Source organism: Anopheles arabiensis, chromosome 3 (genome assembly GCF_016920715.1).
Source record: "Anopheles arabiensis isolate DONGOLA chromosome 3, AaraD3, whole genome shotgun sequence".
Taxonomy (NCBI): domain Eukaryota; kingdom Metazoa; phylum Arthropoda; class Insecta; order Diptera; family Culicidae; genus Anopheles; species Anopheles arabiensis.
In genome coordinates this window covers 30,516,322-30,536,873 of record NC_053518.1, presented here as the reverse complement: position 1 = coordinate 30,536,873, position 20,552 = coordinate 30,516,322, and the positions used below count along the sequence as shown (strand labels likewise).

Genomic DNA, 20,552 nt, shown 5'->3' with positions numbered 1-20,552 from the left:
ATTTTCTAATCATAGGGAAATGAGTGTATTATGCGCTTACTACCACCACCATATTAACGCACAGGAAAAAAGAATAATCGCCTCCCACCAACTGTGTAATTGTTTTCTACCGATTTTAAACGATGCAAAGAGAGTGTGTGTGTGTGTGTGTGAAGAAAGAAATTGAGCTCCCTTCCCTCGCTAGACTGCATTCTGTACACTTTTTCGCTTCAACTACCACTTCAACAACAACTACCATTTCACTTCACATCCTGAAGAACCTGTCAAGCTGTTGACGGTGTCCCCGTTCAGGACCCGCTGGCAGGGCGGAAAAATGCTTCCGGCCCGAAGCCAAACGAACAATTGAGCTTCGGTGGCCACCAAAGTGGATGATGGCGATGAGGACGAAGATGATGATGATGATGACTATTATTTCCTTATTGTCTAAGCTCCACTCGAGCGAGAAGAAGCGAGAAGCGCGAAAAGAACCGGCTCAAGACGGCATCTCTCGTGGGCACGTTGACTATGCATTAATCGGGAAAGAATCGGACAGCAGCAGAGAGGTGGCCGTGAAGGGCAGGGATACACAAAATGAGATGAAACTGTCCCACCCACCGGTGTGGTAGTAGTTTTTGCTTCGTTTGTTTTCCCCCGTGCTAAATCCTTTGCTCACTACTAGTGTGTACTTTGCGCGAATCATTGTACGTGAAGAGTCGGGCAGCAGCAAAACCCGTCAACTCCGATGATAAATGGCTTAATAATACGAGACATTATTTGTCACCTTGTCGCTCTTTCCCGTGGACTTCATTGTTTGGGGGGAAACGGACAAGCAAGGGAGGCGCTAAAGAGATTACGACACTGAGCGCTTCAGAAAATATTGGCAAGCCGTGGGGATGTTAGGAATTATAACAGTTTTCTTGGGACTCCCCCCAGAGACGACCCACTTCCGGCGCTAGTCTCGTTGCAGAAATGGGTTGTTTACGGGGAACTACTGACCAGCATGTGGTCACCGAGGTGTTCGGAGTTCACAATGTCCACAGCGAAAGGTCCACCGGGATTTTATGGACCGATCGGACCCGAGACTAATTGGTTCACGCGCACGCCCGCGTTGGTAATTGAATTGTTGTCCCCACCGGGCATCGTTTGCAAATCGGCTTGTTCAGTGCGAAACGTTCTAGTACCCCTTGGGAGACCAGATCTAATTCCCAAGTTCAGCTAGGGTGATCCTACCCAGTGTCTACCGTTTTCCAACAACTGTCAAACAACGGCACTGCCTCTACCTGGAGTTCTCGAGCGCGAGCGGGTCGTGTGGGTCGTGCATTTAATTTCTCACCCAACACCACGGCAGCAACACAGATTCTATGTCCCCATCTTGGTTGGATCACATATACACACGAGATCTGTTCTCTTTCTGCCCTCTGTCTTTCTCTCTCGAGATGCAACGGTACTGTGGCTGAGAGGTGGTACTTTACAAATGGATCAACACCCGGTCCACGGCTGGCACGGCGCAGAATCGATAAGATATACCGGTGTGGACCACCCTACCGGTCAGCAAACAGAGTGACGGGGGAGACAAGAACGGGAACTGGAACCGCCATTTTCTCGAGTGGGCGATGGATTAGTGAAAACATGCAACGACAGATTGCTCCGAAACCTGGCCCCGACTGGTGGGGTCCGAACGGTGGTCTAGGCTCGCGCCGCAGGAAGTCTGCTGCGGGATGCATTCGGACATTGGCGTTTCGGACCCGTTAGTTTGCTTCCTCCCCCCCACGGGTACCGTAGCATGACTTATACCCGTCCGAACTATGCTTCTCGTTACCCCGTTATGCATCCCCGTCTTCATTAGAGCCCGGAGTGTGCCGTGTGTTGATATGTCCCACACGCGAACACACGCTCTCCCATCGAGCGGGGCTGGCTCGCGTTGGCTGCGAACTGCGAGATAAATGGCAGGCCATTTCCTCCACTTTGGCTGACCCGCAGGTCCACACTCGGACTTTACAGTCCATCACACAGTCCAAACGAATCCTTTCGGAGCTGGCAGAAAGCAAGCAATCAACCGTAAAGCTGTGAGCTGTGAAGTGAAGAAATTGAATGGGCGTTCGATGATTGAAAACCCGCGGGCTTGGTACCTCTACCCCTCTGGACTCAGCGGTACTTGGTTTCCCGTTGATTAGAAGTGAGGCAGAAAATCCTACATTTCCCTCTACGCCGTTCCGCAATCGTATGCTAATCGTGTCGCGGATAATCGGATTTATGGCAGGGCGGGCGACCATATTAATCTCCCGAGGTCCGCGTACCTTTGAATTGCGGGTGTCGCTGACTTTGACACGATCAGTGGCGGCATATCTGCAATTGACTTATGTGCTTGTGCATGCATACACACATACACACACACACGAGGCACATCGCGGGAGGGCTTGCTTTTGCCTAATACCTTGCCAGCCGCATTGTCACGGATGGACAAAGTAGACGTTTATGATGTGATTGCAGCTGATGTACGGGCTCAAAGCGACACGGGGGACACTGGAAAAGCGCCTGACTTGACAGTATGCAAAACAGCTTGAAATGTGTGTGTGTGTCTTGATGTCTTGGTGGTATGATTAACGCTCGACAGCGTTTGATTTTTGTGCTGACTTTCCACTGTGGTCGGCGAAACGATGTTGAAACGTTAGCTAATTTATGCCCCTTGACGGCACCCTGCAGTGACCAGCCATGCTCTTGAGAAGGGCTTAGCGTATTGCATATGAATATTGAAGCTACTGTCGTGAGCAATTATTAGCCGTGAGCTCTTGATCGATAGAACCGCTTTGAAGTTATCAATCGAAGCTGTCCAGGCCGGGCTTAGTTCATAGTGACTCACGGGTTTCTTGTAAACGGGCAGCAAGCGTTTCAATTACAACGCCCATACGCCTCATCACGGGAGAGTTTCTCCTTACGCTCCCGGAAATAGTTGGCGTAATATTCAGCAATCACAGTAAAATGTGCAAACAGATATAAATTAAAAAAAAACAACAAATTGATCAATAAAATGTGTTGCTATTTGCGATTTCCAGGCGCAAGACAGTGGAACGCGCAAACAAGCTTGTTTAAACATTCACCCTTTTCGAAAGTTATTTGATTTGTGGCCAGTAATAAGCTTTCCGGTCGCTGGCAAGCAACGATCGTACATTAGACCGTGCGCCGTCGTTGCATGTTCATGCTGCCTCCCCTTTGCTGCCGCCCAATGTGTGCAATTTGTTACCCAGCGATGGCAAGATTCCATCGATTAGCTATCGATTTTCTATCGCTATCGTTCCCCCATCAGGCGGCAAACAGGCGGCTCTCAAATGGCTTCATTACGTACGCAGGGACTGTGCTCTCTGTATCGTACTTTTTTTTGCCATCTCCCATCCCATCTACTTCACTAAGTAAATTTTGAGCTGTCAAACCGCTTGTCGTTTTTGCTGGTGCTGCTGTCCGGTTAGGATGGTGCATTCGAGTGTGGGCACTCGGGGTATGTGTGCCTAATGGCTCGGGCAGATGTCTTCGTGTTGTGTGCGGCTCGATCCAAGTACGCTGAATTGAAAGGAAAAGTCCTTAGCCGGGCGCTGGAGACCGGGAGAAGCGATCGTTTATTGGTTTTTATGAACCGTCTATTAACGGGCACCGTCGAAACTGGGTGTGCATGGGCGTACGACCCGGGTTCGGGTGTATCTGGTTCAAATTGAACATCTCCAGTGTGTGTGTGTCATTTGGCACAGTTTTGTGGGACACGCTGTTATCTTCATCGGCAGCAAGAATGTGAACTGAATGAAGCCAAATGTCTCATAGAAAAGCAATTGCACAATAAGATCCTGCGTGACTGTTTGTCTTCTGAAGAACAAACAATTCTGGAAGTTTGAGAATCAAAATGATTATACAACATTTTTGGTTCCACTTTTAAAGATACACTTAACCTGTTGACAATTTCATAACAACCCCATGGTTCCTTCTTTTTCAAATCACAGCTGGTCGGTTTCATTTGCCATTACCCAAACCGATCCCCCCCCTCTCTGCACACACACACACACACACACACACACACACACACACACACACACATACACATACACACACTCAAGGGTTAATGGAGGTCCCGGCGATATCTATCCGATTACTCCCGCGTGCCATAATCGTTCCCAGGCGGGCCATTTCGAGCGCAGCACAAGGCACCCGACCGGTAACCTGAATCTTTGGAACCGCTTTTACCGTAATTGTCGTAAATCGCACTGCTCTTACAACGCTCCAGACCAGTCGTTGAGTCGTTTAGGGTGCTGTTCGTTACTCTGTTTCCCAAAAAAAGAGAAAAAAAAAATACAACCTCAAGAGTAGAAAGAAAACAAATCTTTCGGTAGAGCGGTTTAGGATCTCTCCCACCGTGCGAGCGGCGATGATACGAAATCGAACCCGGCGCGGTATCGGAACCATTCAAAGGCACTTGAAATCGAGCTGACTGGCACGCAATCGTACGGATTCGATCGCAACGACTGTTCGAAAGCGAGTCGCGACGCGGGCACAAACCCGGGAAATCCGTGGGGGTGCATCAGCATCAAACCTCAGCCGATGTTTACATGATTTACATTAATAAGTTTTAGCTTTGCCGCGCACGAAGAAAAACAACAAAAAAACAGGGAGAAGTCATCGACTTCTATTCCAGGAAAAGAGGTAGTTTCGGGTGGGTTGAAATAGATGGCAATGGGTCCCTGGCGGTCCCAATTCGAAAACAAAGACCCGGGGCGTGAGTTTATGTGAAGTGTGTGCAGTTCCAGCGAACATCAAAACAACGCCTGAACGCCTCTTTTGTTGCACAGACGCGCTGGAAACAGGGTCTTCATTGGTTGAGACGAAATCGGAAACCGAAACCTACCAGCGCTCTTGTAGGCGAGTGCAGTGTGGGTCCCATAACGATCCCGAAAGCAGTTTCTAGCGACAGCTTAGCTCCCTGCTATTCCACCAAAACGATCCGTTTGCAGCGGCTGCCTGCATTACCATAAGTCTAGTAGGTCCAACGCATCCCCTGTGGTGGCAGTTAGTGGTCATCTTGGCCCGTATCTCCTACGCATTGCAGCCACATATAGGTCATCTTTGAAATAGGGCCACTTTCGCGGCAGTTTCATTCAACAGTTTATTGCGGATAACTGATAAGTGCATGCGCATTTGCATCCTAAAACCGATCGGATCCTCCATTCTGTCTCGATCGCCAGGCACCTGTTTGCACTTACCCCAAAAACGATATAAAAGTGAAAGCAGCGATTAGTTGGGACATTGCATTGCAGAGACAGTTAGTCAGACACATACCACACGCGACATACGACATTCTGGATTATCGTTCAAAAAATGATGGCGGAACTACTAGCTACCTAGCTAAGCGGCTTGCATCATCATTTACTGAAAGGTTGTCGCATTCCCCTTTCCGAAGAGTAGCAACTTTCACTTCCTCGCTTTTGGTGCATTATGCGTAGGAGGTAAGAAGAGTTGGGTTGATGAAGGAAGTAATTCCATTCATATCCTATAAAGCTGATCGTCTAATGGGCTAATGCAGTCACTTCGGCTTGGGAAGATAAAAGCTTGTCCTGCAGGTGGACCGGTAGAATGAAGTGATTTGAGTTAGCGTGGTTTAAATCGAAACGATATTCAAATTAGAGCAACGCATTGCAGCCTATACAGACTTCGAGGCTTCCAAACATATGAACACATATCAACGAGCACTTCATAAAAATCCCAGCTAGTATGGTTGATAAAACAAACCATTTATTTTGATTCTTCGGAGAAATTTGGGATCTTAGGAAGAGTGTTCTTAACTCCAAACCCATGTTCGGCAATGTGTGTATGCAGTCGATTCGACGAACCACTTACACTGTTGTTCCGTTTTGTCATTTCTTAGTTGTTGAGTTGTTTACTTTCATTGGCCCTTTTTCCCTTACGACGACGTCGTCCGCAACGCCATCCATCCGACCGACCCGCTTTGCGCTTTGTTTATTTATTTATTCAAATTTTATTGCATTTAGATGACCACTAAAGTGAGGCGGCGGTTGCGATCGTCTATCGGCTGCTGCTGCTGCAGCAGTCACAAATGGTTGAAGTCGTCCAACTTGTTGCTGCAATGGCGCCAAACCCGCGTATGCGTTACATATATCGCGCATCATAACTGACCAGCAGCAGCAGCCTAGGCCTACTAGACGAGTTGTCGCGCATTGGGAGCATCAACGGGGAGCATCTCCTTTGCTGGCAGGTTTTTCCTTACGGCACGGCATAAGAGATTTAATTACTCGCGCCCATGATGGGGAGAGACGACTCGCTGGGCTTGTCTTTCGCGGGAAGCAATTAAGATTAATGATTTATTTATTGACCTAGCCCTATCGAATGCCTATCCTAGCTGTAGAGCAGCTCGTTTCTGGCTCGTTTTTTGTCACAGGCTTTGGATTAGCCACAGGGATATCTGTGTGTGCGTTTGAATGTTGACAAACGGCCACGCACGCTAGAAAGCTGCCAAAGAAAGTCGAACGGAATGGATGGAAGCAGCTAGTCTTACGCTGGGTTGGACTGCATAGATGCGACACGAGATGCGAAGATGTTGTTTATGTCGATCCGGACTGTCGATGTACAAGCGGCGTAGGTTTCTTGTACCTGCCTGTCACACTCTAATCTAATCTCGCTGTTTTTTTCTCCTCTGTGTCATGATAAACATGAGTCCTTGTTTTGTCACCATCGCAAATACATCAATCAATCAGCCTGTCGATTGGAACCGATAGGATAGCGACAAGGAGGATAAAATTAAGCCAGCTGGCGTTACTGCTACCGTTAGGTACAGTTCCATGTAAACCCAGGTAGTGATCTACTTTCCGACAGGGCAAGCGATCGTCTGTATCTAGATTCAGGTAACACCAGCAAACAAAACAGAAGGAGAAAGGATCCTGTCTTCCACTCGGGAACCGGGATCCGCTGAGCTGATTTTAATCCTCAATATTTACTTCTCGCTACAAGCTACAAGTCTCTCGTTGAAGGATATCGATGCATGCTCCTATCCTCCCTGTGTACCGTTGAGCCGGTTTCTTTTTGCTTTTCAATGACATTACACGCGACAGCCCGAAAGGCGGATAATCTCATCGCTTTATTCCACACGCACCCAGTGGATGCCCTCCCGTGGCGAAGGCCCAGCAGGGTACGAACGATGATCGGTACGCAAAAGATCAATATAATCATTGCAAAAGGGAGTTGTCCTTCGCGGTCGTGTGTGAGGCTTGGTTAAAGGGAGGGAATCCTTGGGAAGTGGTGTCTGTATGTTGGGCAGGAAAAATAGGACACTCCTCTTTGGAGGTTTTAAGGCTGGTGGCTCTGCCTGCTAATGAGTAGGTTGAGCCGAGCGGCCCTGTGCCAATTGGATGAATAATAGTAATCGGTATGGGATAAAGGGTTGGTAGTTTCTTTTGGTATGATATATGATTGCAATAAGACCGATTCTTGGTCTGCCACAGAGCGAAGAATTAAATGTTGTCTGAGGGTCTGAGAGTTTGCAAATCCAGGTCATGGCAGGGTCATTCAATATCCCTTTACAACCAACATTAAAGGGAAATAATACTTCTGATTGCTTTATTTGCAAGCATTGACATCTATTAGGCAAGTCTTACGATTAACTTTAGAAAATTAAACTGCTCCTTAAACTGCATCATTCCCGTCCATGACCTTCCACATCTTTGGGCATGATCCGGCGCCACTGCTTTGTTTGCTTTAAAAATAAACATAGTTTATTCACTTTTCAAGCGACCATCCCGGCACCATAAAGAACTCCGTGTCCAAATGAAGGGAAAAAACGTTTTAAAATAACCCTTTTCATTTCTGCTTCCCCTAATGTGAGCTCGGGTTGTGCCTCGGGGTACCTTTCAAATGGGTTTTTTTTTCTGTTTTTCAATCGGTGGAAAACTACACGTACCACATGGCCGTCACGTTTCCGGGTTCTATCCATAAACCAAAAAAGCATCATCTCTGTGTCGTATAAAAATAGGGTAACAAAACAAAGAAGCAACGAGCTGTACTTTCAAAGGCTATCCCTTTTTTACCCCTTCTTTTTTGTGTCATTGAGCCGAAACGACCCATTCGCCGGGAGTAAAGTAAATCACACCTATCCCAATTAATATCTTCCTCGATAATTAGCCCCGCGCAATGATGGGTTCGATTCGTTTCATACGGCTTAAAAGGTTAGGTACCCCTTCCGTGGAGGGTTAGCATTTTAGTGTCAACCGATTTTAGGATACAGAAGACAGCTTAGATTCGGTTACCGGCTGGCAGTAAGCCGTACAGCAAACAGCAAGCGAGCAGTTAACCCGAAATCAATTGCCTGCCGGGTGAAAGGTATCGCATGTGCGATGTAACATTAATACCGGCAACACACCGTTCCCTGGAGGAGCATTAGCGCTGAACGAACCCCTGGGGAAATCTGCATGTCAATGGGATGTTGCAGTTGCAGCACTGTAGCGAGATTGCATCACATCTATTTCCCTTTCTGTACGTGATCAACAGCTGGCTGCAGGTTTCGGTTGCCGCTGTGTGCACCGGGAAACCGGGTCGAGTGCCGTTTTACTGGAATCCTTTTCTCCCCAGTATCAATTACCAAACCTACCTATGCTAGTTTCCCATCTACAGCTGTGGACAAAAACACACACGCACTCTACTCGCTGTTGCCCTCAAATGAGACCTCAAACGCACAATTTCTGTCGCATTCGCCGCGGCGCACAAGCGCAGTCCGCCCCGAGCCAGTGTCGAGCCGATTTGATGTATTTCTCTTCTTTTTTATGTGTTTGGTTGCTATCTGCAGCAAGCATTCTGGCTCCATGCAAGTTTTACGGCCCGGAAATGAATTTGAAGAAATGTGTTTTGAAACGCTTTTCCACGGAAAAAAGGTGCAACATACGCGATTGTGACCAAAAGTTGACGGGCTCTTGGTGGGCTCTCTCGACACGGCGCACGGCATAAAAGGTGTGTCCCGCGCTGGATCGATTTTGGGATGGTACTTATGTTTCGGGTGAAATTTGATTGAATTTCAACGGCCACACGACCACATGGCCCCTATTGTGGAAGTGTTTGAAAGAGGCATTTGGGTGGATTAAAAAACGGTTTTAATCTGATGGCTTCTTTTTGTATTCGTTGCGTAAAGTAAAACTATTCAATTTCGGTATTTTTTGCCCGAGTGTTTGTATGCTAGATTAAAACTAGAATGACACAATTTGAAATGAACAGTTTGCAGATGCAATGGTTGGAAATATAAAAGAATAGCTACGAGTATAAACATCCACAAACACAAATTGCTTTCCAATCTAAATCTAGCCCAAAACCGGAAGCTGATGCGTGAGAAAATGCATGAATTCAACTACAAAATCCACTATTTGACAATGCATTTCTGAGTTGATTGCTTTCCGAATACAGAACCAAAACTAACCATGATGTTTATTTGGTCAATACGTAGCAAACGCTAGCAGCGTAACTATTTGAAGAATTTAAAGAAGTGAAACATTCTCGGCATAGATCGTACATTCTCGCATTGCAAGAGACAAAACATTCCTTCACACGTGTGCGTGATCTTCCTTCAAATTCCTATCTCCATTCGCCTGTCTGCCAAGTTATCAAACCTGGCCTCAATGTAGTTCAATGCAATCTCCCGTTCCATAAATAAGTCATTCAACTTCGTCCAACGTCTGATAGAAACTAAAGCCTTGCTGAACGAACTCCACTGACGGACCAGACGCCAGGCAAGCTAATTCCTGCAATGCGTGTAGACATTTCAACTATTTTGTCTACTTTGTCGAGTGCAATTCCCCATGCAGCCCCTCGACCACCTCGGATGGCATGCAAGTGCATAAATCGATGTCAATCGACGAGCGAACGTGTTTACTGCCGTACGATCCTGTTTCGTAGGGGAAGATCTTCTCCTCCCTATATGGCCGATTTTGATCGCAGTGGAGTGAAGAAAAAACAGAGCACGCATAGGGTGGCTCAAATAGGCACACACACACACACATACTAGTCTGCAGTCCGGTTTATCGTCTGGTGTCTCGAATGAATCAATCCATTGCCGAAATATTGTATCCACCGTCAATAAATTAGAAACCTTCTCGAAGCTAGCCATTGGCCATTGGCTGTACCTGAGCACCGTTGATCACAGATTTCGCTCAACCAGCAAAAGATTAAGCCGAAACGGCTCGATCATCTACAAATAGACTAGGAAGGGTGCGTGTTGCCTTGGAAGAATGCGGAGCCACAAGCGGCTTTGAACTGGATTTTGGCTCGCGCCATCACGCGCCACTGAAAGAAGCCTGATTTATGCTTCCTCTCAACGCAGATTGTAATCGCAGGCGATTGAAGATAATCTTGGATTGGTAACAGGTACCATGGAGTCATTTGTACAGAAACTAACACATGAATTAGAGCGTATGACAAGAACCTTCAGCACATTCTTGGTGCAATAAATGTTAACTGACCAAAAAACAACGTTCCATCGGCTAATAAGCTTTACTAATAAGCATACTTTGCGGTGATGTAAGACTGTTAACCTTTGGAACAGGTTCTATCAATCAATTTGTATTTACCAGTATAGACAATGACGAGTATTAAGCGCTTCATTAAGCGTGTAATCAAAACAATCCCAAGAGAACTTCAACCGCAACGCACGCTTGCATTAATTATAATTTGCGCGGACCTGTTTGTATGGCCTGTTTGAGCCTTCCATCTACTGCCTGCAAGAACGGTACAAAACTCCACCGTGAGTCATGAACTCTATCGGTGCTTCCCCGGACTTTTTTGCCCAGCAGGAGTTTGCTGGGGGAGTTCCCCGATTTGCTAAAAAGGGAAGCATTCACCTTTGGCACCTTATAGCTCTGCATCGGGCGTGTGCTACTTGCCGACTTACTACAAAAGCAGGAACGATTCCGTTCCGTCGTCTCAGACACAGGAATACTACGAACGAGGCCACACCGAACCGCAGCAAGATGGCACTCCTCCATCGAGTTGCTCTCTTCACCACCCTAGCGATGGCCGTTTGTGGTGCAGAACTGTTTACACAAACTGTGCCGGACGATTTCTACCAGCGCAAAGATCTCAGCGACTGTCTGGAACGGTTCCATGCACCGAAGCTGTACGACAGCCAGTGTTTAATATTCGGTGGCACACAGGTGAATGTGACCGAGTTCCCCCATATGGCCGTGCTTGGCTGGAAGGTGGAAGAGCTCGGCGAAGGTGCTGACAGTGATGATGATGGTGCTAGTGTACGATGGCAGTGCGGTGGATCACTCATTACGGTGAAGTTCGTGCTGACGGCAGCACACTGTGCGGCAGACGCAAACAACATCCCACCCCGGCTGGTACGGTTGGGAGATGTAAATCTCGCCTCGACGAAAGATGATGCATACGCGCAGCAGTTCGACATCCTACGTATCGTGCGTCATCCGGAGCATCGTTTCTCGAGGAAGTACTTTGATCTAGCCCTCGTAGAGCTGGACGGTGTCGTAAGGTAAGCTGCTGCTTTTATGAGGTTTTTTCGTTCGATTAAATCCAAACCCTTCTCTGTTGCAGACTTACAGAAGGCGTTTGTCCGACATGTTTGTGGACAAACAGCAAAGTCCTACCAGCACAATTCTTTCAAACGGCCGGCTTTGGTGAAATAACCTTGGGTGGAGGATCGGTGCCGACACTGCTGAAAACTGCGCTAAGTGCAACCGACCCTACCCAGTGCTCCGAATCGTTCAAATACATACGCGGCCTACCGGAAGGCATCAGGCACGATCAAGTGTGTGCCTCCATGCTAAACGCTGACACTTGCCAGGGTGATTCGGGTGGACCGCTGCAAGTCTCGCTACGCAGCTACAGCACCGAGCACCCGTTCCTAGTGGCGCTGACGTCGTTCGGAAGGGGCTGCGGGATAGGATCGTCGGGCGTTTATCAGCAGGTAGCCGCCCACATTCCGTGGATCGAATCGGTAGTAAACGAAACCATGGATCCGGTTCGTTGCACCGAGAAGTATGGGGCGTTCCGGTTGATTCGCTCGCTGGAGCCGGAATGTAGCTTGCGGGGGCATAGGAAGAGCCGTGTCCGGTTTCTGTGGCCTGAAGGAGAACAGGACGTCAAGCAGTATTGCAGTGGAACGCTGATTGATTACAACACGGTGCTAACGTCGGCAAGTTGTACCAAAAACGCTGCCGGTGTTCATCCAGTGGAGGTAGAGATTTTGGAAGAAAGAGTGAAAATTGTGGAAATTCAAGTACATCCACAGTTCGAAGAGTTGTCACCACACCACAACCTAGCATTGGTGCGCTTGGAAAAGTATCTAAATGATACCGAACATGTAGCACCGAGTTGCATGCCGCTCCAGAAAAGCTCTGAAATATGTACTGATCGTCAAACGCACGATCCCGTAGCTTGTTGGGATAAGTTCGCAGAAAGAACCAAGCGGAATCTGCTGAACAATCTTTGCTCCTCACAAAACATACGCTCCAGTACGGTGAGATTGATCTGGTCGGCTCAAGATGACCAACAACAGTCATGTGTAGGAACGGTGATAAAACCTGACACTGTAATCACTTCAATACGGTGTATGCTCGAACATCGCGACACACCTCCGGTGGAAGTTGCGTTCAATGATATGGGTAATGAGAGGCGAGTAAAGGTTGTGAAAACTCTGAAACATCCCGGAAATAAGAAAGGAAGCCGTAACCGTGACACTGCACTGCTGCTGTTAGCCAAACCGCTTGAAAACCTGATACCAAACTGCATTCAAAGCTTGGTTGCTGACAAACGATTCAACAGAACGCAGGTGCCTGTTTACAAGCAAGAAACATCATCAGGAATTCTTGGACTTCCGGCAAGCCGAATGTGCAATGGTCGTATGCTGGACAGCTTTCGAGAGTTGGTAGGTGAAACCGTTGCTCACAGTTCACAATACACATGCTGGGATACGGACCAACGGCTTGTCCCCGGAACGATCCCCGTCGTACGCGGGGCAGGTTTGTTGGATGAATCTAATCGTTTCATCCACGGTGTGACGACAGATTTTAGCACCTATGGCTCCGTAGATCCCCTGGTAAGTGTAAACCTTACCTCGTACATCGACTGGATAACGCGCTTTGTACTGTACCGACCACCGAAGCTGGAGCTTGTGTTTCGTGGTGGTGAGGATGAGTTCGATTTCGGCAGCAGCTGTGTGCTGAAGAATGGCACCACGGGCAACTGCATGCCGGAGTATGGTTGCGAGCGCACAATTAATGAGGCGAAAAGTGTGCAAGACATTACGATTTGTGGGTTTGAGGGAAGTGTCAGTTACGTTTGCTGCCCAATAGGACATCAGGATTTTCCACCAATTCCGGAGATAGAGCATCCTTCCGTTGTTAGTTTGTTACCTTCGCTACCGTATGAGAACGTCCGGCTCGTTGCGTTTGAGTGACTGAATAGATTGTAAGTCTGTGCGTACTTTAGTAGAATGTGTGTAATAGAAGAAGAAGAAGAACATACCTGAAATTAAAGAAAAAGAACAAATACAAATGGTATGTTAGAATGAGCGGCAATTAAGGAAGAAAGCCAAAATGGCATCTGATTTGTTTGTTTACATTCTTGGTTTTTTCTTTCATTCTGTTGCCGATTATCCCTTCAATTCCTTGTGGAATGAATGGCTTAGCACAGAAACACACCCATCCATATGCTCAAACCGTGCAGTATTGCAACAAAACTCGACTGTCTATAGCAATATTTCTTTCACTCTGTCCGTCTGTCCTCTATCGAATCCGTTCGCAGGCATGCCACAGTTGAGAGCGATGAGGAACAAAAAACCCAAACCCAAATCCTCACCGACAACTGCTGAACAGTTCGGCGTGCAGATGACATTCCGCTTACTTGCCGTGAGTAAGTGTGCCTTTCCGATGCTGGGCCGCTGCTGCCTGCCTGCTGCTCTTAGCCTTCTTTCGGCCGATCTCGACACATTCCGCGCATAGTCCGACACCGGGCCCCGGGTAGACTCTTGGCCGCAAAGACACACGCACGCATGCAAATGTGCGACGAAACCTTGGTTTCGGCTAGAAGCTGGGAACCCGCTGAGGCCAAACCGTCTAGCAACGACGACGACGACGACAAACCGTTTCGTGGCCTGCTTTCAAGTTGGCAGCTCATCATCGTCATTGCGGAGGGCGGCGTTGCGTTTTGGTTTTGGGTTGAGGAGAGGTAGATAGAGAGAGAGCACGCGATTGCGTTACAGATATTGAAGATCCTGCGTTTGAGCGCACGCAACAACATCCGTGAAAGGTTCCATCTGGACCGAATGTTCCGAAAGTGACATTATTTATTTGCATTTCATCGGCTTAAGCGTACGATCGATCGAGGTTATGTTTTTCCTTTCAATGCCGTTGCTCAAGCGGGTTAAGGGAGAGGCATTGCCACACGCCGCACTAATGCGAATTGCGCAGGGGGTTTTGGGGTGATGATGATGATGAAATTCGGTAATTTTAGAGTATGCATTTCCCCGCTGAGAAGCTAATGGGCACTGGGAAGATGACTACACATCAGCGCGTGTGAGAGTGAACTGATTTATTTCGCTCTTAATCGAGCGTGTCCAAATGAGGGAACTGTTCTTGATGCTGTTTCTTTTCCAGCAGAGCGGATTAAGTACGTGGTGGGAAGCATTCCAAGGACAGCGTTTGGACCACATTCTAGCGCATGTGATGAAATGATTTAATTTACAGCCCCGCCTCTTACCTCCTTGCTTGCGTTGGGAAAGTTAAAGAAACAAAAACCCCTGGGGACGAAAGTGATTTTCCCTTCCAAAAAGGAACATATGTTGACATAAGTTGTACACGTTGGTTTTTTGTCACACTCTCCACCTTACCGAAAATGAGCCGTACGCCGGCGTGCATGAAAACGGGACCGGGGTTGGAAATTAATATTTGCATTTAATGAAGTTGTCGCCCAACACGTCCCATCATGGGCGGGCAGGACGGCGCCTTCTGCATATGCACAATGAACTGATCATGCGAGATGGAGCGACCGGCAGTGAATCATTCTCCAAGCCCTCAAGGGTGGTGCAACATGATACGCTCTGCTGGTGTGGTGAAGCAAAAGCGGAAAGCGGATAAATGATAAAGTTGCTGACGCGTGTATGTGAAGACGGATGCTCCCTCTGTCTTGGGAGTCTTCTAGTATGTTTTTTTTTCTTCGCCTGTTCCTACCACTCAGAGAGTCAACTTCGTGTGAACTCCTCGTTTTTGCCCTTTTCTGCCCGATTGGAGCAAGAAGCAGCAAGTTTTTGTGCTGAACTTCCTCTCCCGAGGTATCATCGTGCATGTTCTGCGCGAGGCAGCAGTGCTGACGTTGACGTTGTCGGTTACCGGGAAGCGAACCATCCCGAGACGATGCATAGATAAGGTAATGGAGATGTCCACCGGTCGGTGAGATGATGCATTCGATAGCAAAAAGGTCACCAAGCTGGAAAGGCGGAACGTTTTTGTGCAGGGAGAGCAAGTATTATGACATGCCCGGATGCAGTACGGGCTAATTGAACACTTATCGTCTCGCTTGACACTATCATCCGTCATGATGTTTTTACTATTTTGTAAGCTCAATCTGTCAAAAAACCGCAGTATTTAATAAACGATCCACAATAAGACTAAACAGACCTAATGGGTACGTGCGTTGAGCCTAAATCGCTGGAGCAAATAAATCTACAAATCCCGCCATGCAATTAAATTATGCGCAAAAACACCACACCCCGGTTGCCGTGCCACATCAGCAGCACACACGGCATGCGGCAGCAGCAGCAGCAGCTCGTGCATGTCTAATTTGTGAGTGTTTTGTTTACACGATAAATTAAGCTGCCCCCGGGTTTTGGCTTAAAAATAGCTTCACTTTTGCGTGCCGTTTTCGTCTCAGCGCCTTTAGCGTCCACTAATCATGCATACAAAGCCACACATAAATAAAACCCGAAAATCGCATTACAGTGTTAGGAGGGGCACCCCTTAAAACACTGACCAGCAGGCAGCAAACCATGAAGGTGTCAGATTGCGTGTGAGTTCCCCTTGTCAGATGTTAACTTGTTGCGCTTTAATTCGCACACGTTTGATAGGGGGGGTGGGAAAAAAGGATGGATCGGCAAAAAAGGAAGCCTTTGCCGGCTGCCGAATGATGTTTTACGATGCTTTAAAATGCTAGTCGAAAAGGGAAAAACAAAGTGCACAAAATCAACCAAAAACCACTCAATTCTGTCGCGATGGCATCGATTTCGCATCAACGATTCCGTTTGCTGCTGTTTGTATCGGTTACCCGCGAACCGGGGGGTAACATACGATACGCGCGAAGGTCGGCCACAAACCGGCGGGCAACGGGACAACCACATACAGACACTTAAGAAAACGCACCGAAGCTGAAAAGCGATTTTAAAAGCGTTACGCGACCAAACCGCGGTTCGGTGCGGACCGGTGCGCGGTCGTCTCGTAAACCACCTGTCTTGCGCGCGGCGCTTAACATAAGCCACCCAAAACCCCCTTTCCATTCCTCTACCCCCGTTGTTCCTGTTTCTACATTTTATGTGACTGGTGTTTCGCGTCGGCACTTAATTAGTGTGGTCCGTGGTGTCGCACGGGCGACGAACGCGAATGACGGCAAATCGCGCAATTCACTTGTGCCGCGCGGGACGGAACTGCTGAGTGTGAGTGAAGGGAAAAAAAACACACACCCATACGCACATATAATCGAGGTGGAGGGAAAGGGTTAATTAGGAGGAATGCTTTTTATTTTAATGTTTAATTTGTCCCGGCAATGGGCGATGGGGCCAGGGGGACAGGATGAAAATAGTTCATTGAATTCAATGAGCAGGCGAAACAGCATTTTGAATGAGGATGGGATGCGGAAAGCGGAATTCCAAAGCAGTGGGGGAAAAAAGGGTGGGCAATACAATTTTTTTAGCTTCGCAAATGACGATATAAACGGGTGACAGCCGAAAGATGCTTCTTTGCTTTTATCGCAACCATAAATCGAGCAAAAAAAAGAAAATTCACAAAAAAAGAATAAAATATACAAATACGGAGATTGCGATCATAAAACCGCGCGCGTGATAGTGGACCGAAATTCCGAAATGATTTATTTAAATGTATTCACCTTCCACTTAACCAGTTGGCGCGGTTTTTTAGTAACAAATAATAATAATAATAAGAAAACACCGCAAAGAAGCAAGCAAAGCACTGTTTTATCGGAAACGCAGCATCATACGAAAACACAATGCTGCGCCTAATTGACTGTTTGGCTTTCACGTGAAAGGCGAATCTCTCGTCCGGGGCGGTGGATGTCGTCTCCTACGGACAAACGTGTGTACCAAACGACACGGGACTCTAACAATGGTGCGCATTAAATTGATCAATATTGAAACAGTTGAAAGCCACACTGGACCGGCGACCCACCGGCGGGATGTTTGACTTCCGACTTCTGAAGCTGAAGCACTGTTTGATGGCCAGTTATCACCTGCACTTCTTTGCCGGAGGGTACGATCAACGGAAGAAGGTTCTTTTTTCTGTTTGTTCAGTTTTATTTTCCCTTCTGTGTAATGTGTAATGAGTGTTTTTTTTTTACCGTGCTACCGTGTTTTTTTTTACTCCTTTCGAGAACGAGAAGTGTGAAAAGGTAACGGTGAAGTGAACGGGTACTTTAATGGACGCTTTTCTTTAAACTCAAATTAAACACAATTAAACACACGATTGGGAATGGTCGTCTTCCGGTTGACAGTCATTTGGAGATCGGGAGTTATTTTTCCCGAAAAAGAAGTTTCATAATAATACTGTCCCACGTTATTACCTCATATCGCCACTGGCGGTATCCTGGATCGAAGGACACCATGCCGGTATCGATCGTGTAGATCGCGCTCATCGACAGAGGCCTCAGCCTCGGGCGCTTTTCCCGCGGATACATTCCTCGTGCTGACACTTTTAAACACTTTTCAATACACAACCGCTGTTTTTTTGTGAAATAACAATTGTTGACTTATGTTGCGCAATCGAGCGAAAGGTTTTGAACTGCACTTGAACTGCACCACTATTGCACCACGACAAAATAATTGCGTAGGATCGCACTCGTGCGAAAACCCCTGAGTGTGGGCACTTCTAAAACCCACAGCTTTAACCCTGTTCTACAGAGGCTAGCAGCAGTAACTAGTTAGGATAAATAGGAAAACCTTCACACACTTTGCTACACACTTTGCACGAGAAACAACAAAATTTGGGCACGGCACCGGTAAAGGAGCTCTAAGACCTACACACATGCACACACCGTCTCCGTCGAACGCGTCGTCGGCAACTGGACGCAAAGGATGGCATCCGAAAACGACCCGGACGATGGCTCTGGTGTGGCTCTGGTTGCGCACCCGAAAAGTCCCTCCGCTCGCGGTCTCCTACTCCCGCTCTCAAGGTGACCAAGTGTGCAAAAGAAGTTCATCGAATTTTCTGGACCCCTGTTCGGTCCCGCCATTCACTTTTCCGTGTGTGTGTTGTGTGTTGGAGGGTTTTTATTGTAGCCACCACCGTGGCCGGACTCTCTTTTCCTTTTGGGTCGCAGATTCTTGTGCACGTGGCCACAGGAAAGAGAGACAGGTAAGTGGAGCCGTTCCGTCCCAAGATTTATGCTCCCGCGTCGACCGAGAGCGAGTTTACCATTTTGTCGCGTACCATCAGATCAGAGGCATGCAAAAGTTTGGTGTTGTTGGACAAACTTTGGCGGTTTTTTTGTTTTTGGTTTTGGTTTTTGTCCCCAAAAACTCCTCAGCACCGGTAGTGTGCTGTGTGCTACGGAAGATTTTATTTACACACTCATTTAACCGACCCAAGGTGACCAAGAGGTTGGTTGTTTGGGGAGATAAAATTTCCCTCCGCACGCTTTCAACCTGCCCTGCTGTCCTGCGTTTGTGCCTTTGGTCTTTGAAGACGTTGCGAACTCCGTGAGCAGTGTCATGGCTCGTGTCGTGTGCTATTAGATGCTTCGCATCCTCACCATTGATCCAGTGCCAGCAACTTTGAGAAGATTAATTTCCCAACATGTCTCAACCAACGCTCAATGCAGCGTAGGAGATGAATATATGCGAGTAAGAGGCAACCGCGATTAACTTATCGTTTCTTAACGCAATTTGGGCCCCAGAAACGCGTCGTTCCAAGCGTTAAGCTTTCGCAAATCGAAGGCTTCAGCTCGAAGGATTGATTTAATCGAGCCGGCTACCGGATATATCATGGAGAGATGGCGGTGGAGAGCAAATTTGGAGACAGGAGCGCTTGCCCCTTTTCCTTCCTTCCTTTCTATTGCATTTTGCGAATGTTGCCGCAGAAGAGGAGAATGGTTCGTTATCCCTTTTTTTTCTGTCAGTGTTGTTATGCTGTTGTGTGGACAGGTTTTTCGGCAATCCTGTTTCGGTTTCAGCACTGATTGGGGGTGTTTTGTACATCTCCCCACTGCCCTCTTTTGGGGTTTGCACACACCATTGCGGGCTATCAATTTAAGGGGCACGCTGTATATTTGGAATCGTGAAAGAAAACAGGTTTATTGAATTTTTCGGTCGTGGCTGATGCAATTTAATGCAAAAGAAACAAAAAACGCTAACCACAGGAAACAAATAAAAAACAGTAACACCAAATCGTAGAGGTCGTTTGAACGATGAAGGTTGTTTGTTTCAGGTGGAATTCATTCTGGATGGCGGGATTGGCTCTTTCTTTTTGGTCACCAAAAAACGGTTCCTATTTTGGGGCAGAGTGACTTTCTCTCTAACTTCAATCAACTTCGGAACTATGGAGAAATTCTTTTCTCCCGATTTTATTTATATTCCGACTCCTTGCGCAATCACACGTTGCTTTTATCCGGTTAATTTATTTCCAATCTTCCCTCAGGCGGGACATGGGCATGAGTGTGTGGTATGATCATACACCCTAAAGGAGAATCGAACTGTTGCCATTTGAGATGGGCTGTAAATCACGCGAAAAGAAACCTGAAATAATTATAAATATCTCGATATAGTGCCATAAAGACGATGGTGTGTGTGTGCGCTCACCTCCATTAGTGTGGTGGATATAAAGAAGAAGGTTGACATCGATCATGTTGGAAGAGAGGAGGCAAAGCTTGAATTACACTGTGAGTTGTATAAGCCTGATGCTTAATTGTATTACGATTGTCTTTTTCGTCCAAAATTAAGTTGTTACTGGAAAGGCTTCAAACGGAACACCTCGGATGCTATGTTGAGCAGAGAACGGAATCTGGACGAGTAACTCAATTAAAATAGTTAAATTAGAATTTCGAATGGGCATCTGGCTTCATTTGAAATGAAGAGCTGCTTTTAACCAGGAATTAATCAACTGACCCCTATGGGCAAATGATGATGCTCTATGAACTAAAACTGAGCTCCTATGATCACCATTCCATAATGATCATCAAAGTCTCCGCGTCTTCTTCCACGAAAAACAAAAAAAAACTACTCATTCCGCACCCATTTTGCACACGACCATGTTCCAAGTGATAAAATTTGCCTAAGCTTCCCTTAACCGCTACGAACCAAACGTCGCATC

General features: G+C 47.2%; 2 protein-coding genes across 2 annotated transcripts in view; one reads left to right on the top strand and one right to left on the bottom strand.

The window, feature by feature from the left end:
- The window catches only part of LOC120900285, a 100,238-nt gene that overhangs the window by 24,164 nt on the left and 55,522 nt on the right, over positions 1 to 20,552 (bottom strand). The gene's annotated exons all lie outside the window — the stretch shown is intronic.
- On the top strand, positions 10,913 to 13,585 carry LOC120900286. The gene is made up of 2 exons (XM_040307079.1): positions 10,913 to 11,497; positions 11,560 to 13,585. The coding sequence occupies exons 1-2, from the start codon at positions 10,977 to 10,979 to the stop codon at positions 13,421 to 13,423; spliced, it is 2,385 nt and encodes a 794-aa protein (XP_040163013.1). The 5' UTR covers positions 10,913 to 10,976; the 3' UTR covers positions 13,424 to 13,585.